At 40.5% G+C, this 24,859-nt stretch overlaps 1 protein-coding gene across 6 annotated transcripts in view; it reads right to left on the minus strand.

Moving 5' to 3' along the window:
• Positions 1-24,859, minus strand: part of slc26a7 (solute carrier family 26 member 7) — a 146,055-nt gene that overhangs the window by 29,803 nt on the left and 91,393 nt on the right. For all 6 annotated transcript variants that reach the window (XM_062980195.1, XM_062980190.1, XM_062980193.1 and 3 more), the window contains 5 exons: positions 20,482-20,634; positions 19,677-19,759; positions 14,862-15,009; positions 12,131-12,244; positions 9,591-9,668 (listed from right to left, as the gene is read on the minus strand). In XM_062980195.1, the coding sequence (XP_062836265.1) occupies positions 9,591-9,668; positions 12,131-12,244; positions 14,862-15,009; positions 19,677-19,759; positions 20,482-20,634 (576 nt within the window). The remainder of the gene's footprint in view (positions 1-9,590; positions 9,669-12,130; positions 12,245-14,861; positions 15,010-19,676; positions 19,760-20,481; positions 20,635-24,859) is intronic.

The raw sequence follows: 24,859 nt of genomic DNA on the forward strand, positions 1-24,859 counted from the left end.
GTTAATAAAAGCAAGTGTAGGAAATAGTTCAGAAGTAGATCTTTCAGAAAAGGTCAAAATTAGTCCAAAGAAACAATGTCCAATATGAAATAGTAAGGTCCAAAGTTGTAATCCAATAACCGAAACACTCACTTTGCCAAGCAAAGTGAGGGGAAATGACAAGGTTCTTAGTCCAAGGAACTTGAGGCAAGGCTAGGAAGTAAACTTGATTCTTGGAACACAAGGCTTGATACAAGGCAGCAAGAAACGAGGAACAGGGACAAAATCCGTGGTAAATACTTGGCAAGGTCCTGGAAGGCAAGGCTGAGTCCTAGGAAGCAAGGCAAGGTCCGTGGAGGTAAACAAGGCTGGAAACGGGAACGAAGGCTTGGAAACAGGAACGAAGGCTTGGAAACGAAGTAGCGCTGTCCACACACAACCTACTCCAGTAACTGACGAATTGACTCCGCAAGATTCCTAAGGGGCAAGGAACCTAAATAGGGTCTCGTTTTCCCACCAAAGAACACTTCTCTGGGGAACCAGAACCGAAAGTCAATCTCTGTGTCCAGATGCATGACTCCTTAAAGTTTCTCATGAAAGCAGTCTTAATCAGCTGAATGCCTGGCTGCGATTCTCAGGCTTCTGTGATTAGTCTGCTGAACTCCTTTCTGTTGTTGATAATAGTTACGGCGAGAAAATGGGGGAGATTTTGACTCAGGGCTTGTTTGGCAGATTTCTGGAAGACAAACCTCCTGCAGGTGCAAGGGCTCCAATTCTGGCTGGGAAAATTCCAATTCTGGCTGAAACAGTGGAAAACCCAAGTTTTCCTCTTCATCTGTCACCACAGCGCTAGGAACGGGACTACATGGCCCATGAGTCATCACACTATCCCCCTCCTCAAGCCCCCTCTCAAAATAGGGCTCTCTCCCCGAGGCGCGAGGGTTAAATCGGGGGCATGGACTGTGGAAGCGTCCTCCCATGAGCGTTCCTCGGGGCCAAAACCCACCCAGTCAACGAGATATTGCAGGCGGCGGCGGTGAAAGCGAGAATCCAAAATGTCCTGAACCTCGAATTCCTCCTCCCCATCCACCAAAACAGGAGGGGGGGCCGGCCGGTCTGCATCAGGGCGCACACCATCCGCCAGAAGGAGCAGGGAGCGATGGAACACTGGATGAATGCGCATAGAGCGCGGAAGTTGGAGTTTGAAAGTCACGGGGTTAAGTTGCGCCACCACCGGATAGGGACCAATGAAACGGGCATCTAACTTCCGGCAAGGGCGATGGGAGGGCAAGAAGCGAGTGGACAGAAGAACCCGGTCTCCTACCTTGATTTCGGGGCCCGGCTGGCGATGTTTGTCAGCGTGGCGTTTATAGTCCTCCTTGGCTTGGTCTAGTTGCTGGAGCAAAAGTTGTTGCACCGCTGTGAGTTCCTGCAGCCAGTCCTCTGCTGCGGGAACTTCTGAGGTTTCAATAATAGAAGGAAAGAAACGTGGATGGAAGCCGTAGTTTGCAAAGAACGGGGTTTCTTTAGTTGAAGCCTGGACACCATTGTTATAGGCAAACTCCGACAGCGGTAACAGGGAAGCCCAATTGTCCTGCTGGTAGTTTACATAACAGCAGAGGTATTGTTCCAGAGTGGCATTGGTGCGCTCAGTTTGTCCATCCGTTTGGGGATGGTGAGCCGAAGATAAACGAAAGTCTATGCCCAATAGTTTTTGTAGTGCTTTCTGTGACCAAACTCTTGGGCAAACCATGCAATCTGAAAACATGCTGTAGGAATAAATCTGCAGTCTCCTTGGCCGTGGGGAGGCCATCGCAGGGAATGAAATGGGCTAGCTTGGTAAAAAGGTCCACCACCACTAGGATCGTGGTGAATCCACAGGAAGGTGGTAGATCAGTGATAAAATCCGCAGAGATTATTTCCCATGGGCGAGATGGGGTAGGAAGGGGTTGCAGAAGCCCTGAGGGCTTCTCTCTTCTTGTCTTGGAGCGCTGGCATACTGGGCAGGAATTGACATATTTTTCCACATCCTTGCGGATCTTGGGCCACCAGAAATCTCTTAGGATCAAATGCATGGTTTTAAATAGTCCGAAATGCCCTGCTGGCTTGCAGTCGTGACACAGACGAAGTGCCTTTTCCCTGCCCGGTCCTGGAGGGATGTAGACATGGTTTCTATAGCAAAGTAACCCATCCTTAAGCGAGAAGGGAAACTGTAGTCCTTGGCGAAGTTGGTCCTGAGCCCAGGCATCTGCTTGTTGACTGGCCCTGATTTCCTGAGCACAAAGGGGCCCTGGAGTAGAGGGAGCTGAATCAATTAGAGTGGATTTGGTATTTCCCACAGTGAGCGTGGCAAAGTTCTCGGGCTGCAGCAGTTGGGATTCAAAGGTCTCCTTGCGCCCTGCAGCATATTCCGGTTTCCGTGACAGAGCATCTGCTTGCTTGGTCTGGGCTGGGGTTACATAGTGAATTTGGAAGTTGAAACGCTCAAAGAATAAAGCCCAGCGTTGTTGCCTCTGATTTAGCTTGCGGGCAGTTCTTAGGTGCTCTAGATTCCGATGATCAGTATGGACCTCAATGGGAAATTTGGCCCCTTCTAACCAATGTCTCCAAGTTTCAAAGGCTGCCTTTATGGCCAAAAGTTCCTTTTCCCAAATAGTATAATTTCTCTCTGGTGCGGTCAGTTGACGGGAGTAAAAGGCACAAGGGTGAAGATGTTCTCCCACTGGTTGTAAGAGTACAGCCCCAATTGCCACATCGGAGGCGTCCGCCTGTACGACAAAAGGGGTTTCAGGGTCTGGGTGTTGAAGGATTGGCTGGGACGTGAATAATTTCTTTAGCTGTTGGAATCCTTTCTCTGCTTGCTCTGTCCAGCGGAAAGGCTGTTTCCCACGGATGCAGCTGGTGATTGGATCAGACCAGCGGGCAAAGTCTGGAATGAACTTGCGGTAGTAGTTCGCGAACCCCAAGAAGCATTGCACCTCTTTCTTGTTGGTTGGCGCCCGCCATTCCAATACTGCTGAAACCTTTGCCGGGTCCATGGTGAGCCCTAGTGGCGAGACACGATATCCCAGGAAATCTACCTCTTGTAGATCAAAAGCGCATTTTTCCAGCTTGGCATAAAGTCCATGATCCCGCAATCGTTGTAACACCATTCTAACGTGGTTCTCATGTTCTGATTGTGATCTAGAAAACACCAAAAAATCGTCCAGGTAGATAATCAAGAACCGGTCTAGATAATCCTGAAAGATATCGTTGACAAAATGCTGAAACGTTGCGGGAGCTCCACACAAACCGAAATTCATGACCAGGATTTCGAATAAACCGAATTTAGTCTGGAAGGCGGTCTTCCACTCGTCCCCTTCCCTGATGCGAACTAGATTATAAGCTCCTCGAAGATCCAGTTTGGTGTAAACCTTGGCCCCTCGAAGCCGGTCTAAAAGGTCCGAGATCAAGGGCAGGGGATACCGGTTTCGCTTAGTGATATTGTTCAGTGCTCTATAGTCCACCACCAAGCGTAGGTCCCCTGACTTCTTTTTTACAAACATCACTGGGGAAGCGGCTGGGGATTGAGAGGGTCTAATAAACCCCTTGCGGAGGTTTGTCTCTAAGAACTCCCTGAGAGCTTCTTGCTCCGGTTCAGTCAGGGAGTAGAGGTGTCCTCGCGGGATCGGGGGCCCCTCCACCAAGTCAATGGCACAGTCATAAGGTCTATGCGGGGGTAGTCTCTCAGCTTCCTTTTCATTGAATACATCCCAATACTCTGAGTACTTCTTGGGCAAGGTGATGATGGGTTCAGCGTCTGTGGCATGGCAGACCTTGGCTACAAGACAATGGTTTTGGCAATATTTTGAAGCAAACTGCAGTTCTCTGTTGGACCAGGAGATGTTTGGGTCGTGGAGTGTCAGCCATGGAATTCCCAAAATCACAGGGAAGTGGGGAACCTCGGTAACAAAGAAGGAAATCTCTTCCATGTGTTCCCTTATCCACATTCTGGTGGGTTCTGACCATTGGCTTACTGGACCTGTCTTGAGGGGGCGGCCGTCTATGGCCTGCACCACACGGGCGTTCTTGAAATCGTGATATTGTAATCCCAGAGAGTCGGCATACTCTCTATCAATGAAATTGTTTGTGGCTCCTGAGTCTATCATGGCATGGATCATGACGGGTCCTTTTTTCGCTGACCACAAGGTGACCACTAGGAGAAATAGGACCCCGGTTGGCGGCTCTTGAGTGGGGTTTTTGACCGGGTTGGCGAGCCTCTCTACACCCGGTCGCTGGCTTCCCCCGCCGGCTTCGCGCCAGCCGCCTCAGACGCCTTCGTCTCCGTGGAGGACGCCGCTGCCAGACGGGCGGCGGGCTTCCCTTTGGCTGGGCACTCTCTGGCAAAGTGGCCCCCGTTCCCGCAGTACCAACAGAGATTTAGGCGTTGGCGGCGGGCCTTCTCGGCAGCATCTAATCTGGGTCGCACATTGCCCAGCTGCATCGGCACCTCCTCGCTTCCTCTGGGGTATGGGGCTGGTGGCGGGGGTCTCCACACTGGACGCGGCTGGACGCCGGTGGGAGCGGGAGGTTTCGCTCCAGCCCTACCGCTCTGGCCTCGGATCCATTGCTTTCTGTTGGCAAGCATGACTTCAGCCCGTAAACATTGTTCAATGAGTCCTTCAAGGGAGTGTGGAGGATCCACCTTGGAGATTTCCTCCAGCATCTCGATGTTGAGACCCTCCCGAAACTGTCCTCTGAGGGCTATGTCGTTCCAGCCGGTGTTATGGGCCAGCACTCGGAACTTGGCTATGTACTGAGACAAGGGTCTGTCCCCTTGGGAGAGGCGCCGGAGTTTGTGGCCGGCTGCCTCCAAATTGTCTTCGATCCCCCAAGTCGCCTTAATGTGATCCAAGAAGTGTTGCGCTGATCTTAGATGTGGGGAGACTTGGTCGAACAGTGCCGTCGCCCAGTTGGCCGCTGGCCCGTCTAGGAGACTATAGATCCACGCCACCTTGATGTCCTCTTGGGGAAACTCGGCATTACGGGCCTCTAGATAAGCTTGGCATTGGCGACGGAAAACATGAACCTTAGAAGCTTCTCCAGAAAACTTGGTTGGCAACGCCAGGGCCGGGAGTCGGATTCCGCGTTCCTTCAATCCCCTTATTTCTCCCTCCTGTGCATTGAGCTTATCACGGATGCGGTCCACTTCATCCTTGTCGATGGTGTAGCTGAGTGGCTGTGCCCCCGGTCCGGCTCCGGTAGACATTCTGGCCTAGGTTAATTGGTGCTTAGGGTGGCGGAGTCAAACTGTCACGACCCAGGCTGCAGAACACCAATAACCATACACAGAGGCCAGAATCTATCTAATATCTTTATTAAGGAAATATATAAAGTTAATAAAAGCAAGTGTAGGAAATAGTTCAGAAGTAGATCTTTCAGAAAAGGTCAAAATTAGTCCAAAGAAACAATGTCCAATATGAAATAGTAAGGTCCAAAGTTGTAATCCAATAACTGAAACACTCACTTTGCCAAGCAAAGTGAGGGGAAATGACAAGGTTCTTAGTCCAAGGAACTTGAGGCAAGGCTAGGAAGTAAACTTGATTCTTGGAACACAAGGCTTGATACAAGGCAGCAAGAAACGAGGAACAGGGACAAAATCCGTGGTAAATACTTGGCAAGGTCCTGGAAGGCAAGGCTGAGTCCTAGGAAGCAAGGCAAGGTCCGTGGAGGTAAACAAGGCTGGAAACGGGAACGAAGGCTTGGAAACAGGAACGAAGGCTTGGAAACGAAGTAGCGCTGTCCACACACAACCTACTCCAGTAACTGACGAATTGACTCCGCAAGATTCCTAAGGGGCAAGGAACCTAAATAGGGTCTCGTTTTCCCACCAAAGAACACTTCTCTGGGGAACCAGAACCGAAAGTCAATCTCTGTGTCCAGATGCATGACTCCTTAAAGTTTCTCATGAAAGCAGTCTTAATCAGCTGAATGCCTGGCTGCGATTCTCAGGCTTCTGCGATTAGCCTGCTGAACTCCTTTCTGTTGTTGATAATAGTTACGGCGAGAAAATGGGGGAGATTTTGACTCAGGGCTTGTTTGGCAGATTTCTGGAAGACAAACCTCCTGCAGGTGCAAGGGCTCCAATTCTGGCTGGGAAAATTCCAATTCTGGCTGAAACAGTGGAAAACCCAAGTTTTCCTCTTCATCTGTCACCACAGCGCTAGGAACGGGACTACATGGCCCATGAGTCATCACAGTGATATAGTTCAATATAGTAATATATAATGCTAATATTGTGCTATGCTAATAATATAATATATTGTATGTACATACAGCTGCTCTGAGTTCCCTTCTGGGTGAAAAGGGTGGGATATAAATGTAGTAAATAAATGTAGTAAATGAATAAATAAATAATTTTGGATTTAAGCTTACCCAAAGTCTGAAATGACTTGAAGACACACAACAACAACAATCCTAATTAACCTGACTATCTTATTGGCCAGAAGCAGGCCCACACTTCCTATTGAAATCCTAATAGGTTTGTGTTGGTTAAAATTATTTTCATTTTTAAATATTGTATTGTTCTATCATTGTTATTGTTGTTGTTTTGCACTACTAATAAGATATGTGCAGTGTGCATAGGATTTTTTTTTCCCAAATGATAATTCGGCCCCTCAACCGTCTGAAGGATTGTGAACTGGCCCTCTGCTTTAAAACTTTGAGGACCCCTGGCCTAGACATTGCACCCAAAGGTGCAATGAAATCTTTAATCTGTATCTATTAGTATGGATACTTCATTTGGTATCTGATAGTTGTGTGTGTTTTTTGTAGTTCACTTTGTTATTCTAATAAAATCTAATAAAATGATTTTAAATAAACACTGACCCATTAACCTATTTTAAATAATAATAAAAAGTAAAAAATTACCTCCAAAAAAGAATATGCTTTCCCCGATTCTTACAAAATACTGATTGTAAGCAGGTTCACCATACTTAACTACAGTTAAAATTCAGATACTTATACATAAATATCAGTTACATATATAGTGACAAGGTGTATTTCCTTCTGCTGTTTGGCCCTTTGTATTTCTTTATGTATTCGATTTCTTTGAAGTGCTAAAATTTTGTTCTAAGATTTTAAGGCGGAAATTGCCCTGTTTTCACTATTCAGTGACTCTAACTATATTTTATTGCTTTATTAACATAATTATTAGGCAGGATATCAATGTTCTCAATAAAATATTTATTCAAAACGAAAACCACTAAATTGAAGGCAACTTTCACCCAAGTAAATGAGCATGTAGTTAAATCAGACTTAAAGCAACAGGGCTTCTTTCTACATAAAGTTGCGTATTCGGGAGCATTAAACATTAACTAAACATTAGACAAAAATATCCAGTTACATGACTCTTCCATTATTTATTCAATCTAAATAGCCTCCTCCATTTATAAAGCTAAACCTTTTGGGGAATTGAGACACCCAGAGCTTGGAATAATGGTACAACTCACAGAAACCAAGCTGGCAAAATCATGCCGGCTAGACAATTCTAGAAGTTGTAGTCCAACAAAGCAGCTCTGTTTTTGCATATTTAATGCATATGTAATCTTGCCGCACCTCAAAATTTTTTAAAGCCTAGTGAAACACTTATGGAACCAGTGTCTTTTAAACACTGAAACTGCAGGTACTAGCAACCCCTATATTTTTTCTTTAGCTGAGCCAGAAGCATATCATAGAAATAGCACTTGAGATAGTGAGAAGCCCACAAACACTTCCAAGAGAAAAAAAATACTGTGCATATGGATATCAAGTTCTCAGACAAAGGAGTGTAGTATAATTAACTAGCAGCCGCCATGCTCCTGGATCTACCTATCTCTTCAAGGGAGCAATGTAAGTTGCTGAACCCTCTCCACAAAACTGGTTTAGCACCTTGGAGAGCTCCTTTAACATCCAGATTAATCTGGAGGAATTAATCTGCTCCAATGACATGGAAACCACCAGCCAACACTGAAGCCAATATGGCAATGTGCTCCTTGTGGATACATATGAGCCTCCTTGAGTTGTTAAGCTTCTTAAAAGAGGGTTTTCTTTTGGAGGCACACATGTCACAAGTATGTTAGGTAAGAATATGAAAGGAAACTTCACTTTCTGCTATCAAGCTATAGAATTGCCTTCCATGAGAAGCCAAGCTTTCTATTCCTTTTCTACCAGCACGAAAAGACTTCTTGTTAGCTAAATAGTTATTCTTTTTGCAGAAGTTTATGGAGTATATGCTGATTTTTTCACAATTTTGTTTATTTTAAAATTAAGATAATCACTTACTTTTCTTTGACTCAGGCCTGTGAACATCAGAGTGCACTAACCCTGAATATTAGTTACTGTTTCTGTTCTTACACCACTGATAGCCACTGACACAAATATTCTCTGAATAAAATAGTATTATGCACACTTTGAGTAAACTCCACTCAATCCATTACTGAGACTTGATTCCATATAAACCTGTATTGTAAATTGCATAGGGGTGGGGCTTTCAGAGTCCACATAATAGTTTATGGAAATTGCTACATCTTTCTTCCATTTCTCTTGCTTTTCTACATTCCTCTGAACAACCCCTTTTCTCCATTTATAAGGATACAGAAAGTACACTTTGGTGAATACCACAGTTAAAAAAGCTGTCAACTGACAATTTGTAAAAATGGTGGCTTTGTACAATTAAGCACAAGTTAGAACATGCCAAAACCCATGCAGAAGTCTCAAAAAGTATTTCAGGGGCTATTTATGTATTTAGGGGAGAAAACCAACTTTTGAGAGGCACCAAATTGGGCAGGGCCACACTAAAGATAATTGATGTTGTGTGCCTTCAAGTCGTTTTCTACTTATGGTGACCATAAGTCTCCATATCACAAACTTTTCTGGGAACATTTGTTCAGGGGAAGCTTTCTATTGCCTTCCTCTGGAGCTGAGAGAGTGTGACTTGGCACATGCAACAGGTTTCCATGGTCAAGTGAGGATATGAAACCTGATATTCCAGAGTCCTAGTTCAGCTGTCAGAGAGATTATATTGTTACTTAACAAAGGCATATCTATAAATGAAGTGTCACTTTATAGTAGCTATGAACTCTTAAATCCGATAAAAAAGACTACAGGGTACAAGCAAAAGCAAAGTATGCCGTGTGTTTGCCTTTTGTACTGTGGAGAGGGAATCTGACACAGCATTTGTGCTGTTAGACAATCTGCCTTTTTGCTTCTCAAGTGTTTTTCCTTATGTAGAACATTCCCCATATTAACCAATAAACAAAAGAAAATTGTATCCAAGCACTGATGTTAAAAGCCCTGACTCCAACCCAGTCCAATAACCTATTGCAAAATTATATACTAGGTGCAAAGATTCTGAACTTCTGCAATAAGTTCCATTGAAAACAGGCAATCCTGTTCTTGTCCAAACAAAATAAAATGAGTTTTCTTTAAAAAATTGTTCTTGGCACAATTTTTGGTATGTTCTCTCCCTTCTACAACATTAATAATCATAGAATCATAATGAAAGGTGGAGCCGTCATTTTCAAAAAGCACAGTTTGGTCTAAGAAAATATGCACTGCAAAAAAAAATTAATTAAAAAAGAAAAAAGCCGTACCATGGGTAACCAACACAACATCGGTCCTATTGCATAGATGACCACAAGCACCAGTATGCAAGATATTAGACAAGCCACCTAAAAAACAATTGGAAAGGAAAAGCATAAATAATCACATTATTCAAATTCTGAAGCATGTCTAAAATTAGATTAAAGTGTTTGGTTTGACAAAACTGCTGAGCATAACAAAACATTGCAGACACATAAAAATTCAAGGAGCCAGGAAAGGGGATTTTGGCTCTCACATGGAGGGTAGATTGAAAGCATCTGAAGATAATTTAAGATTTGACCTGTGGTGGGCTGCTCTTAGCCCACCAAAAGGAGAAATACCAGGATCAAGTACCAATAGACACAATATACAAAAAATTACAGGCAAACACAAAGATTCACTTTTTTTGATCACAGATACACAGGCAAAAACCACTGAAGTTCAACTTTTGAACTGGAAAATGTTCACGGATGGCGTATGTATGACTAGCTTAAACAACGTGTGCTCAGTTTGCGTTTAACTAACTGTTCCAATCAAAAGAGATGTATACCCAGCTGCAAGCAATGAGACGTAGAGTGGAGCTACATATTAAATGGAAATGTACATCACAAAATCAGTCACATTTCCTGGGTGAGGAATTGAATAGAAGGATGACAGACAGAGAAAGCCTGTGACTTTCCCATCTTTCCATTCCTCCAAATCCTCCTCTCAAAGCAAATGCTGGGCTTTTATTCATCCTACTCTGTAAAATGAATGTAGTTTGACATCATTTTAACTGCTACGGCTCAGTGCTATGAAATTTTGGGAATTGTAGTTTGGCGAAGCACAGCTCTATTCAGCAGAGAAGGCTAAAGACCTTATAAAACTGCAATCCCCATGATTCCATAGTATTGTGCCATGCCAGTTAAAATGATGTCAAATTGCATGAATGGCAAATCACAATAACAAACGTGGTTCTTACTTATATCATGATGAGAGTGTGGCAAATTATTTTTTAACTATTACTTCCAAGATTCCCCAACTAGTATGGCCATGGGTCATATAAAGGAAGAAGTGTGACTCTGGGCATTGTATGCAGATAATATAATAATGATAATGTTCTGGTCAAGGCTTACAGGGTTTTTAATATGCTCAGTAAAAAAGTACTTCAATTATTTTGTATAAGCAATTCTCTCCTTAATGGGGACAGTGCCCTTTGTCTTCCTTTTTATTTAGTTCTGTTTGTTTAATTATAGCCTGAATTGGATAGCATGACTAGATTCAGCTTGTGGAAAGTAAATGGATCACTTTCCTTGCCAAGACAGAGGACTGTTTGGTTTGTCAGCTGTACTATTTTGTTTTTTAAACATGCTTTGTCTCTCTGTCTGGCTTCTAGGATCACAAAGCCATAGTTGTTTTTGCTCTTTTTAGTTGGCCTTCTCCATTATGGACAGCAAAAATGACTGGTCTTCACTTATGATCCATTTTTTTCACTAACAGACACACAAAACATCAGAAGATTGAGTTGCCTTATTCTTAATAGAAATGCTATAGAAAAAAATGTCAGTTGCTGGGAGTGTAATCCCATATACTGAGGTCTGAGAATAAATCCAACTGAATTCTATGGAGTTTGCTTCTGAGTAGACAAGCATAGGAATGCATTGCATGCCTTTAAAAAGTCATTTGTTTGTACACAAAGAGGTATGTAAGGTATGTGTGGGGGAAAATATCCCCTTCAGCACCCTAAGATTCATTAGTAAAGTAATACATACAAACTGAGGCTTCTTCTGCATTCTTACATGTCCATACACGTCACCTACTATGCATACTAGAAGATCAAATAATGACTGCTTCAATTATAACTAACCATGTTCAAAAATAAATTAATTGAAGATCTTGGATGCATTACTTTTTTGGACTACATTTCCCCAAATCCCTGTGCCAAAACAGTTGGGTAATTTTGAGAGTTAATCAAAAAGTAAATTTTACTAGTTTTTAAAAATGACTTTTTTGGCATTTGAACCCATGGTAAACATTATTGCACTAAGGAACCAGATGCTACATGAGATAGGATCTGGGAATTAAAATACTGAGCATGAAATGCAATTAAGAGCTAGGACAACTTACTCCAAGTAGGGAACCAAGTGCTTTGCAAGTGGCTGAATTATTACTGACTCACATCCTTTACCATCTCGTACTCTGAAATTATTCTGTCCAAGGACATGTTCTTCATAATTAAATAAACCTCTGTGGCTAGAAGTCAAATGTAAACAACCCTAGTATAATCTGAAGAATGTGAGTAAATCAACTCAGAACTCAGGCAGCACATAGTGACACAGGGGCAAAATGATATAAAAGTACCAAGTAACAATACACAATATCTGGGTTTGTAAAATAATTTATTCCAAAGATTGACTCCATGAAACACAGCATTAGCAAAGAGAATCTTTGCTCTTCACTATATCAGAGTGATAGGTTTACCATGCCAGTACAACACAGTGTACTTGTAGTGAAGCCATTGAAAATACAGGATATTAGTGTGTGTATCTCCTATAAGTTTTTCATAAGTTACCTGAGTTTTTGCTCCGGTGCTGTAGAGAAGTATAGTACGCCCCATGGCTGCTGCACTCGGGATGCAAAAGAAAAATGAAGGGATGACATTGCTGAGGCCATGAGCCAACAATTCCTGGAAAGTTACGAGAAAGAAAGTAAGAACTAAGGAAATCTTGTTGGATGAAACCTTGTTGGATGAAACAAAAAGCTCATCTGCTCCAATATTTCATATTTCAGTGAGGATTTTCATAAAGTCTATGAGAAGGGATTGAAACAACTGAAGATCATGGCCTTCTCTAATCTTAAAAAATGTTAACTTTTAGACGGTATGTCCCAGAATCCTCTACCCAGGAAATCTTGAAATGCAGGATTCTTGAAATGCAATTCAAAATCTAAATCCAAAAGCCAGCCCCCACTTGAATAAACTCACGTAATCAGTTGCTGAAAGATGCGTCAACACTTAGTGAACATTCCATTGATTCAATAGGCCTACAGGGTTCCCTGGACATAAGCTATTTAGAGGTCAGGAGGTCATTACAATACTATCAATTATAGACAGCAAAAAACTGGCATCTTTCTCCAGTTTATCTCTATTCCTCTCTGCTATGTTGCCTTTTACCAACCAGGATTTCTTGGCATTGCTGCCTCTGGAAACAGAGCACCATAGAACCATCATATCAATAGACCCATCTTTCGTTCATCTCATCCTCTTTTCAAATCATTCAACAGCCATCATGATTTTTTACACCAGTGAATGATTGTAAGTGAAACCCTGAAAAAGTTTTTTTTTTGCCCAGTTCCAGGGTCAGAAAAGAGAGGAGAAGCATGACTTCAGTCCATTCTTTCCATATTACCCTGAATCATTCTTTCAAAAACTTTCTCTTCCTCCGAATGGCCTCCTAATTAGCCCCAACTACTCTAGTTGGGGCTAATATATGGATTTATCCCATTGGATTATCCTGATTGTTTTGTCAGCTTTAGCCTCCATCTGCAAACAGTTTATCTTATTGGAATTTCATCTATCAAGCCAAGCAGAGGTATTCTACAATGGCATTCCTCATATTATTATATTATGCATCATAAATATGTGATATATATTATAATATGTTCATTATTCTTATTGTTAATTATTTCCTGTTTTTTCCCCAGTCCTCGGAATTACGAAAGTGAAAACATATAACATATAGAAATTCACATCACTAAAAGCATGAAAAATCTAAAATATAATTAAACTATCAACAGAAGTTTTTTAAAAAACCAAAAAAAAAAAACCCAGATCCATTACACATTAACAAATAGAGGCAAGGCATTACATTATCAAAAGCACTATTTCCCATAACCCATCAGTTCCCAAATGACTTTAAAAAAAAAAGTCTTTCCCTATCATTAGGATACTGCAGTATCCTCCCCTTTGGAATTCCTTACAATGAATACATGGCTATCTCTATGGCCTCTAACAGGTAGAACAGGTCTTTCAGAAGTGATGAAGATGCCAAATGGAATATAATAGGCTGTCCGGTCTATAGCTTTTTAACCAAGAGTGCATTTGGCCACATTGACTATGTCTCCTTCTTTAGGTGCATGGAGACAAAAGCTTACGCTCCAACTTTTTTTCCTCATTTTCAAAGATGCATACTGGCTACAGGGAGCATATCATGTTTTCAAGAACAATTCAAAGTGCTAGTTATGATTTATACAGCCCTACATGGCCCAGGTCCAAGCTATCTGAAAGACAATATCTTCCTATGAACTTATCCAAGTTCTCCAGAGGAGGCAACCCCCTTGATTCCACTACCTTCAAATACATGTTGGACTTTAAATCAGAGATTCTAAAAGTTTTTCAACTGCAGAGCCCTTTTTGAAGCAAAAGTTTCTAGTGAAGCCCCAATAAATGTTTATATTATATTATATTTAATGCATATTTATCAGGCATGGGCAAACTTTTGGAGGAAGAGGTGGGAAGCAACAAGGCTCCGCGGAGCCCCTCACTATCAATCACAGAGTTCCAGTTTTATAAACCCCTGCTTTAAATTATTCTGGACTATTTGTTCCTTGATCTTTATTAATATCAAGTGCATCCTTAAAACTAATAGTAAGATGATGTCATAACCAGTGTGATTAGTATGTTGACCTGGGATTTGAGTGATCCAGATTGTTCTACAGAGCCATAAAAATCACTGCATGAATTTGATTCAGTCTCCTAAGCTTGAGAACTCAGAGACCAGAGCATGGGGAGTTGAAATCTTATTTAGTAACTAGTGGCAAAAGGGATCAACAAATGAAGATAGACAAACTTGTAATTGGAAAAGGAAGGCTGTAAATTCCTTTGTAGTGTAGCCTGAGTACTCTGAAAGGGGAATCCTTGAGCTCTGAAAAGCCTGGCTTGAATAGGCAATTGACCCAACCAACACCCTGAACCACCTGACTCCAAGGGCTCTGCAGAGAAAGCAGAACCTAAAGAAACAAGTTCCTTGGTTCTAGCAGCTTCTTCGTCACTATTGCACAATAACTTTGTCTGCCTACTTTAATTGCTGCTATAGAACCATGGAAACATCGCAACTTCTCAGATAGCAAGCAATTGTGTAAGCATAGTCTACCAAAATCCTGTTTTCCATATTCTAAGTATGAGGCTAAACTGAGGCAGAGAAGGAGCTGTTCATCTTGCCTTGAGTTCATTTGAAGAAACATGGGATATAAATGTAACTGGTAAATGAAATTTTAAAAACTTGGTAGCAGCAGAAAACCTTTACCTGATTATCATCCATGGAGTAGTTGAACTTTTTGGCTGAAGAGCGGGCAAGTGCTAGCGATGCAACATAGCCAACTAGTGCAACACTGAATGCTTCCGTAACTATTTCAGGGAGGATGTTCATGGGTGGAGGCTGCGGAGGTGGTATGCTGTAAAAATAAGTACAGTCCTATGTGGTGGAGGATGTTACAGGTTAGAATAAGAAGGCAGCTGTGCCCAAGCGGCAAAGGTTTACTATACTAATTTTACAAAGCACTTCCCGTGCTAGAATTGAAAACGCAAAAGCCACAGTGAATCCTGTTTTAAGGAAATTGATCACACATTTGCAGTCCCCTTGTTGTGGTTACACACGTTTGCAGTCTTTAAGGTACAAAAGCCTTTGTATTGACAAGGGATTACTAATATTAATACAGTAAGGTAAAGGTTTCCCCTGACTTTAAGTCCAGTTGTGACCGACTCTGGGGGTTGGTGCTCATCTCCATTTCTAAGCCAAAGAGCCGGCGTTGTCCATAGACACCTCCAAGGTCATGTGGCCAGCATGACTGCATGGAGCACCGTTACCTTCCCGCCGGAGCGATGCCTATTGATCTACTCGCATTGGCATGTTTTCGAACTGCTAGGTTGGCAGGAGCTGGGGCTAACAGCGGGCACTCATTCCGCTCCCGGAATTTGAACCTGGAACCTTTTGGTCCGCAAGTTCAGCAACTCAGTGCTTTAACACACTGTGCCACCGGGGCCCATTTTTTTCACAGTCTTAATACTGTCAGTTTTCCTGGTGGTAGAATGCTAATGTTACCTCTGTCTTTTCTGAATGAGTAGAGTCTCACTTATCCAACAGAAATGGGCCAGCAGAATGTTGGATAAGTGAAAATATTGGATAATAAGGAGGGATTAAGGAAAAGTCTATTAAATCTCAAATTACTTTACGATTTTACAAATTAAGTGCCAAAACATCATGTTTTACAACAACTTGACAGAAAAAAGCAGTTCAATACATGGTAATGTTATGTAGTAATTACTGTATTTATGTATTTAGCACCAAAATATCGCAACATTTACTACAAAAACATTGACTACTAAAAGGCAGACTGCAGAACATTGGATAAGCAAAGGTTGGATAAGCGGGACTCTACTATAATAGTATTAAGTTATGTCATGTTTGTTAGGTACAAGGCACACAACTTTTGTTATGATGAGGAAATCCTTCCCTGGGGAGTGCGTCTAAACTGACTTTCTTTTTTGCTTTAAAACAGGCTTATTTATTACAACTTCTAAATTTTCAACTTCACACCAGGACTATAATTAAGGACAGTGGTTCTCAACTTGTGGGTCCCCAGGTGTTTTGGCCTACAACTTCCAGAAATCCCAGCCAATTTACCAGCTGTTAGAATTTCTGGGAGTTGAAGGCCAAAACATCTGGGGACCCACAGGTTGAAAACCACTGATCTAGAACAAAACGGGGAAAGGTGTGGACAAACTCATTCATAAAAGACAGAGGGAACATTATCATTCTACCACCAGGAAAACTGACAGTATTAAGATTGTGAAAAAAAAGTTCCAATTGATTAGGCCAAGCACTGAGAACTAACACTCTTTTCTGATTTTATAGCAGCACAAAACCCCATCTGACTTTAAACTTAAGTTTAAGAAGAATAATTTCTGGCAATATTTATATTTTTCAGGACTATGATGTCTGCCAGATATAAAAATGTGCCATCTTGCCTGCTTTTATTGAATAAATCTGCACTAATATACAAAAATAATTGCAATACATCTTGGAGATCTTTGCCTGAAACTCTAAAACTTAGAGAGATTCTCAGTATTCCTCTTACAATATCCTCCCTTATTCCCAATAATCATCATTATCATCAGATAATCAAAATCCTGGAAATACTAAAAAGAAGGATTGGAACTGACAATTTGCTTGTGAATAATCTATACCCAAACAATCTATCCTTTTTGCATGGTCACTTGGAGAGAACATATGTATATTTATATGACTTGTATATCTAACCCTCTTTGAACAAATCTTGCCAAGAAAACCCTATGATAGGTTCGCCTTAGGGTCACAATAAAACAGATATGACTTGAAGGCACACAACAACAAAAGTGATATCTTGGCTATAACCCTATACCGATTTACAAGGAAGTAAACACCATATAAGGAATGTCTAGGGGCCAATCCTACTTGGATCACATTCATAGCATTATAAACGTTGAAAAGTCTTGGAGCACTTTAAGGACTGATTTTTTTTTATCTCATGCAAGCTTTTGAGCAGAGCAGTCAAATTCATGAGATCATCTGCGGAACTACTGTGTGTTGAACTACAAATGACCCAACTCTGCTTTTCAGTGTACAGTCTCTCCTGAAGGTTCTGTAACAAAGCCTATGGCCTGGAAGACCATATTTTTTGGGAACAATTCCCTAGCTAGCATGATCATGTGATGCATTATACATTTTGTTTGTTTGGGGTTGTTGTATGTTTTCCGGGCTGTATGGCCATGTTCTAGAAGTATTCTCTCCTAAGGAGAGAATACTTCTAGAACATGGCCCGGAAAACATACAACAACCCTGTGATCCCGGCCATGAAAGCCTTCCACAACACATTTTGTATGTTTGTTTGTTCATTTAATACCCTGCATTCCTCCATGCATGACACACACAGTAATTATTTCCATACAATGTAAGGTAATATTTCTGTGCAATAAGCCACATGGTTTGTAGGATTTGATTATAAATCTTTGCTTCTTTTGTTTTCACATGTGAAAACATTTTTTTCTCAATCTGGGGCAAAAGTATGAGAATTTTTGTACATTAATTTTTCTAGGTGCTAGCGGTGGCTGTGACATACAACTTTTTAACTCAACATAATTATCTCATTTGATACAAGTTTATCTGCCATGGCTACTTCCTATGGAATTGATGGGTTTGTACTTTCATGCAGTATTCACTCTTCTCTGTCATAAAACTCGAGTTTCTCACCAAACTATAACTTTCAGGATTGCATAGGATGGAGCCCCGGGAGTTAGGTGAAATCAAAGTGCTATAACTGTGCGGTGTAGATGAGACCAAAGAGTTCAATGTTTGATTTGTTAGAATAAATGGCTGAACTGAATTTAAACTATACTTTTACAGATCATACTCTGAACCTTGTATTACCTTCAGAGCCGTATTTACTCACTAATCTTTTCACTTGATGTCTGGCACCTAAGGAAAGTGCTTCATGTATATTTGCATTTCTTTTCTTTTTTATTGTTCTTGTCCTCACTTAAGTTGAGACTTGATATCTAGTATCATTAATTACTTAGAAACTACTTGGTTACGTGACATGCCTAGAGAATAACATGGGGTTTTTTTTACTGATCGAAGTGCAGATAAATATGCAACTCATTCCACACACCAAAGGCAGGTTTGCGTTTGTTTTCCAAACTGACATATAAAAAATAGCTTATGAAACGGAAGAGACTTTTGAAAGCAACTTGCAATATGGAACAGTGATCGTCTGTGCTGTTTTCTAAATTCTTTAAAATTTTACTCTACATACCAAAGCCCTTAATTAGACATGACACAAGTAATTCTTTTTGATCCTGAGTAACATCTACAGTTTGTTACATCTACAGTGTTATTATTTATGAATAATTGGCCTCACCAGCCCTTCCCAAACTACTGCTCTCAAAATGGGGCAAACAGTTATGAGCAGTGCTGTCTGGAAATAATAAGAGTTGTAGCTCAACTCATTTGAAGTCATGGGCTTGCAGAGAGCTTGTCTATACTGGAACACTTCAAATCTCTATAGAACCTTTGAGCAAAAATGTATTTTAAACTATTTTAATAGTTTTAGCTATTCATTTTAGATAGTTCTAAGTTTAATTCTATTTTAATGTTTATACTCTTTAGGTTTTACATTGTATTGTATCATTTTTTACCACTGTTCACTGTTAGTTTCAGTCTCTAAGAGAAAAAGCGATATATAAATAATGTAATAAATATAATAAATAAATTATTATGAAATCTGTTCAAATCAGCAGCAAAATATAAAACATATTACATTTGTGTATTTATTTACTCTATTTATATCCTGCCTTTCTCTACCCTGAAGGGGACTCTAAGCAGCTTACATAGAGGCAATTATTCTATGCCTTAAAACACATACAAAATTAAAATTAAATTCGATTAATATCAAAACATATCAAACATTTAAATATACATATAGTTTAGGAATGTAAAAGATACTCTCAAATTTCCCTATTCCCAATTAAAGGGTATCTATGCATATCAATCAATCACTGTGAGACAGTTAATTCTCAAGAAGGGCTTTTTTCTTTTGCAAAAAAATATTTTACACAAGAAACAATCATTACTATAACAACAACAACAACAACAACAATAGTAACAACAGTAAATTTATTCTTATATCCTGCCCCAGCTCCCCAAAGGGACTCAGGGCAACTTAAATGGGGACCAAGCCCAGTGGAACAAAAATTAAAATACATCACCATTAAATACATATGCATTAAAAAGTATTAACCACATAAAAATATGTAAAACATAATAAAACATGAACTCAACTACAACTGATTCCAGTAGCTGAGCACAGTAGGTGTGGTCAGAGCTAAAAGGGCAGGAGCTGAGAGTACAATACTCTCTGCTATTAAGTCACTTGGTAGAATTTCAAAGAAGAAATGCCTAATGCATGGAAACTCAAATGATACATGTGGAAGGAAGAAAATGTTTAACAATCCTTATTCTTTCATGAACAAAATAAGGAAAGATTTATACCTTTAATACACATACAACCATATAAAAATACCTTACCCTTCTGGAATATGTCCCACAACATCCAAGCCATAACTGTTTTTCAGATCAGTAGAATAGGAGGCAACAGAAGACGCAATTATCTATTGATCAAGCAACAAGAGAAATTAACTAGAAAAAAATAATAAATGGCCACGTTGAGTCCTAGTTTTGAGAGGGGAAAGTATAACAGCTTAAAGTTAATCAACGTCATTGTAATTAATGCTGACCTGAATAACATTAGTGATAACTCTTGATTTGTGGTGCCTCAACTTACAACATTTCAGGCACAGATTTCTGATGAGAACTAATATACCTGCATTTATCTAAACCAGTGGTTCTGACCAGGGACCACTTTGACCAGGGACCACTCTCTAACATTAGTACCAAATGGGTTATGAATCAGTTTTTGGTCAACTTTTTGATTTGGTTATTGGGGTGCTGATTCAGAAATTAGCATTGGATAGACCACATCAGCTCTAGTTTCTGATACAGAACGTATGCCATCCAGTAGTTGCCATCTATTCACCCATAGAACACCATATTTAATAATCTAGAGCTGATGTGGTCTATCCAATGCAATGGTCAGCTCTGCAGAAAGGAGCAGAAATACAATATATTAAATATATAAAAAAAAGAGGAAGAAGGTTCATGCACCAGATTTTCATTCTCGCAGCCCAATGCTGGGCCACGGACCACAGGTTAAGAACCACTGATCTAAACTGTTAAAACCTATTGGCAAAACCACATAGATTTGCTCTGTGCTGATCAACAGAAAACACCAGTTCTAGTAGGATAAAACCCCCTAATTTTTGTATTTACTTACCCAAACCAAATCAATAGGAAGAACCACTTTAATTTTATTTTTAAACTTCTCATTCAACTCTTTCACTAGAACAAGGACTCCAATGCTCAGCACCGACAGCAGCAGAGCTTCCAGCTGAATGGATTTGATGTTTTCAAAGATGTAGGCATAAATCTATTGTGGAAAAACAAAGGCAAAATGTCATCCATAAATGACAACTGTGGTTTGTCACATTCCAGCATGTCACATTCTCCAACAAGGGAAACAACAGGTTGGATGCACTAGAATTTCCAGAAAGCCTTGGGGATAGCCATATAGTCTAGGGGATTCTGAAAGTTGCAAGTTAAAGACACACACACACATTTTTTTCAAAGCTCTGGTGCAACCTAATGCTCTTTTCTATCAGATCTCTCTGTCATCTTCTGGAATAGCTTTTCAGGTGCTTTATTTATTTTCGTATCAGGAGCGAATTGAGAAACTGCAAGTCACTTCTGGTGTGAGAGAATTGGCCGTCTGCAAGGGGACGCCCAGATGTTTTCATATTTTTACCATCCTTGTGGAAGGCTTCTCTCATATCCCCGCATGGAGCTGGAGCTGATAGACAGAGCTCATCTGCACTCTCTTTATCCTCAGGTGCTAATTAAGAGTGAAGAGGGTAGAATGATTTGGCAGCTTTTGCTTCTTGTTTCTTCTTCGGGCACAGCATGCTGCAAGCAGCACTATGCTCATGGGTTGGTGGGATCCAACCCTAAAGATGTCTATATTTCACAGTGGAAGAAAGATGCCAAACACGTAGCAATTTGCCAGCAGCTTGTTCTTCTAACCAATGTTATTGTGACTTTAATGTCCTTAGTATAAATATTGTGCACTGGTAATGCATCCATAAGAAGCTGCTATCAAACGTAGAGAAATTGGGGAAGTAAGTAAACAAAACTGCCAGCTATAGTAAGGTTGTTCACAAGCAAGTCCTGGTTTCTTCAGAGTCACATGTGGATGTCATTTATAATGGAATTATGCATATGTATTTAAAAATATTGGTATTAAGTCATGGAGAATTACAGAGGACTATATTAAGTTCCACAAAGCTTCATGCATCTCCATTTGAGTCTGGATAATAAAGAGATGTGTATGTACACATGCATACATACAAAGAACCAGAAAAATAAAACAGAAATAAAAGCAATTTAGGATATGCAAATTTAGGATATGGGCCCCTGGTGGCACAGTGCGTTAAAGCGCTGAGCTGCTGAACTTGCAGACCAAAAGGTGCCAGGTTCAAATCCTGGGAGCAGAATGAGAGCCCGCTGTTAGCCCCAGCTCCTGCCAACCTAGCAGTTCGAAAACATGCAAATGTGAGTAGATCAATAGGTACCGCTCTGGCGGGAAGGTAACGGCGCTCCATGCAGTCATGCCGGCCACATGACCTTGGAGGTGTCTACGGACAACGCCGGCTCTTCGGCTTAGAAATGGAGATGAGCACCAACTCCCAGAGTCGGTCACGACTGGACTTAACGTCAGGGGAAAACCTTTACCTTAAGATATGCATACCAAAGTCTAACATATATTTAAAATTCCAGGGTCAGGAGAAAGATGGAGAGACATAATCCTTCCTTTGGGAGCAGATAATTTTGTATTGTTCTGAATGCAAGAGCCACCATATTTGTAATGTGGCTAGAGCTTATATGACTTCTATTTTCTAATAAAAAGTGATGAAAGAAGATGTTGAATAAAGCTTGCACAATATCATGGTCCCACTAATCTGGACAGCTACTCTATGCCAAGGTCAGGTTAACCCAGTTAAGATTATTTCATATGGAGAGATTTTACATAACCACAGGGACACCTCTTTTTCACGCTTGGTGTAAAATTTGAGGGGGTCCATTTTGTGGATAAGGCAGACATTTGGACATGTGGGCAATGAAACCACAACTTCTACCCACATGCTGCCTTTATGTAATCAAACAATGAAGATGTTATATGAGACAGCTTGGGACTTGGCAGCTAGAATGACACAGTTGTGCAGAAATATATGTTGCAGAGGGTATGTGGGTTAGGCTCTGTGCCCCATCGGGAGCAACAACCAACCAGGACAAAAGACAGAAACTTGGAATGCCATGTCAGAACATTAGCAAAGTTCTCAGCTACCAAGAGGCAGCTCCAAAAAGCAGTCAGTAAGCAAGAAACAAAGCAGAGTTTGACTAGGTCCCACCATCAATTATTAAAAGATGACATAATCAAAGACTTATTTCAAACATATGGCTCTTGTTGAAGGCAGGCCACATTTATCAGCCCATTTGGAGACAAAATGTTTCCAATGATTTAGGAAGGCATCCTGAAATAATGGTTACTTTGGGATCCTAAAGACAACAGTTTTGAGGATCATCCATTCTGCTATGATTTTGGCATTAGAAGCCCCTCAACAGACCCCTTTTTATCATTGTTTACTACTTTATTTTCCTTAACAATCTGTGTGGGTTTTCTACTACATGCCCATAGTAAATAACCTCATAGGACCAACATGAGAGAGTAAGAGTTGTAGCAATCCCACACAAAAGGCCTCATTTCCCATGGAGCACTTTTGTCCTTTGTGTCCTCTTTAGTGCAAGAATAGATATATTAAAAAGCCATTTGCTTGAACTAGGAGTCCAGGAATCCCTCAAAAGATATGGCTAGTTGAGATTCTGTTTGTTGTAGTGCACAAAAGAAACTTTGCCAAGCTTTGATGGGGTGGCAAATCTACCCCAAGGGCAAATCCTGAGAAGCAGTGCACTGCAGTCTGACCAATTTAGAGTTTCATTGATTTTCTCTGGTGACACAAAAGATTATCACAACACCTGGTTGAATTACTGGATTTTTAAATCTGTAATGAGGAAGAACTGCTACCCACTGCTATCATAAATTTAACTCTTACATTTCAGCTGGGTGCTCTTATCTCAAAATGACTACTAGGAATGAAGTCCCAATTATTTCTACCATCACACATTGTATCAAAGACAAAGCAGCATATAATTCTGTAGATCAAAAAGAAAAATGATTCACTTGTGAACATGCCTCCTGCATTCAGAAATTCTTCCATGATTCTAATTCTGTAATACATTAGAAACTTTAAATAACAGCTGGCACACATAACCATTCAATTGGAAATGATTGATGAAACGATTTTTCTACTTTGATAAGGCAAGACAAACAAAGAGAATAATAAAATCCTAGAATAATAGAAGAGACCACGTGGGCTAGCTAGTCCCTGCCATGCAAGAAAAGAACAATCAAAGTATCCCCGGCAGATGGCCTTCCAGCCTGTTTAAAAGCCACCAAAAAGGCGCTTCCACCAACATTTACTAATTTCAGTGAAGATAACATTCATAAATTCCCCATGGAAGCTAATTGGGCTGAATTATAACCTATTGGGGATATAATACACACACGTATACACCACTAATGTCTTCCTCTTGGCTGGTGGCATTATCCAACTACCGTGTTTGATCTACACAGCAGTAGCTGCTGCCTTCAATGTCAGTGAGGTGATAAATTCACTCTAGGTTTTTTTTTTGCACTTTAAAGGAAAGGAGAAATAAAGCAACTCAGCCTAAAGTAGTTTAGTCTGAACTTTAAAAGAGTTCAGCACTGTGGCTAGCTCCTTTATAGTATCAATACAAATAGAGCCAGATTCATTGCCCAACTGTCTAGAAGCCATCAGCCAGCACTGAATCTAGGCACAATTACAGTATATTCAGAGTAGAGTATTTGAAAATAGTATTGATTCTGGTGAGTCAAAAGATATAAAATAATTTATACTATGCCTGGTTGGATTACATTCCCCCTAGAGTCACAGGTAAGCCTTCTGGGCATATTTCTGCACTCAGCTTTGAGCCTGGAGACCCAGGTTTCTGGTGTCCTGGATTGATTTTGTAACTTAAAACTAGTGCACCAACTAATTCCGGAGACATCTGATCTGGCCACAGGAACAAATGATTTACTTGCATCCTGTTTGGAATACTGTCACGTTCTTTCTGTCCGGGTGGCCACCCAAAAATGCTTAGCTGGTACAAAGATCTACAGCAAGATTGTCAACTAGTGTTTTAATATTGATAGTTTACTTCCATTTTGATGTTGATTTCTTTATGATTTCATTATATTATGTTTTAATTATATTATATTTTATATTGCATCTCTATATGGCATCATTTCAGCAGCCCATGCCAAAGTTATTCTACTGCATAGAAAGACACATTTTCTGAAGGCCTGAAAACAACAGCCAGATATAAGCCTTCTTTAGTACAAATTCTATAGTGAGAACTGTGGTGGTCAATGGTCATGTATCTAATTAGTCAGTTAGTTATATCCCACCTTTCTGCTTGAACACAATACACTTCACAGGGAACAATACTCTGTTTCAAAG

Source organism: Anolis carolinensis, chromosome 4 (genome assembly GCF_035594765.1).
Source record: "Anolis carolinensis isolate JA03-04 chromosome 4, rAnoCar3.1.pri, whole genome shotgun sequence".
Classification (NCBI taxonomy): domain Eukaryota; kingdom Metazoa; phylum Chordata; class Lepidosauria; order Squamata; family Dactyloidae; genus Anolis; species Anolis carolinensis.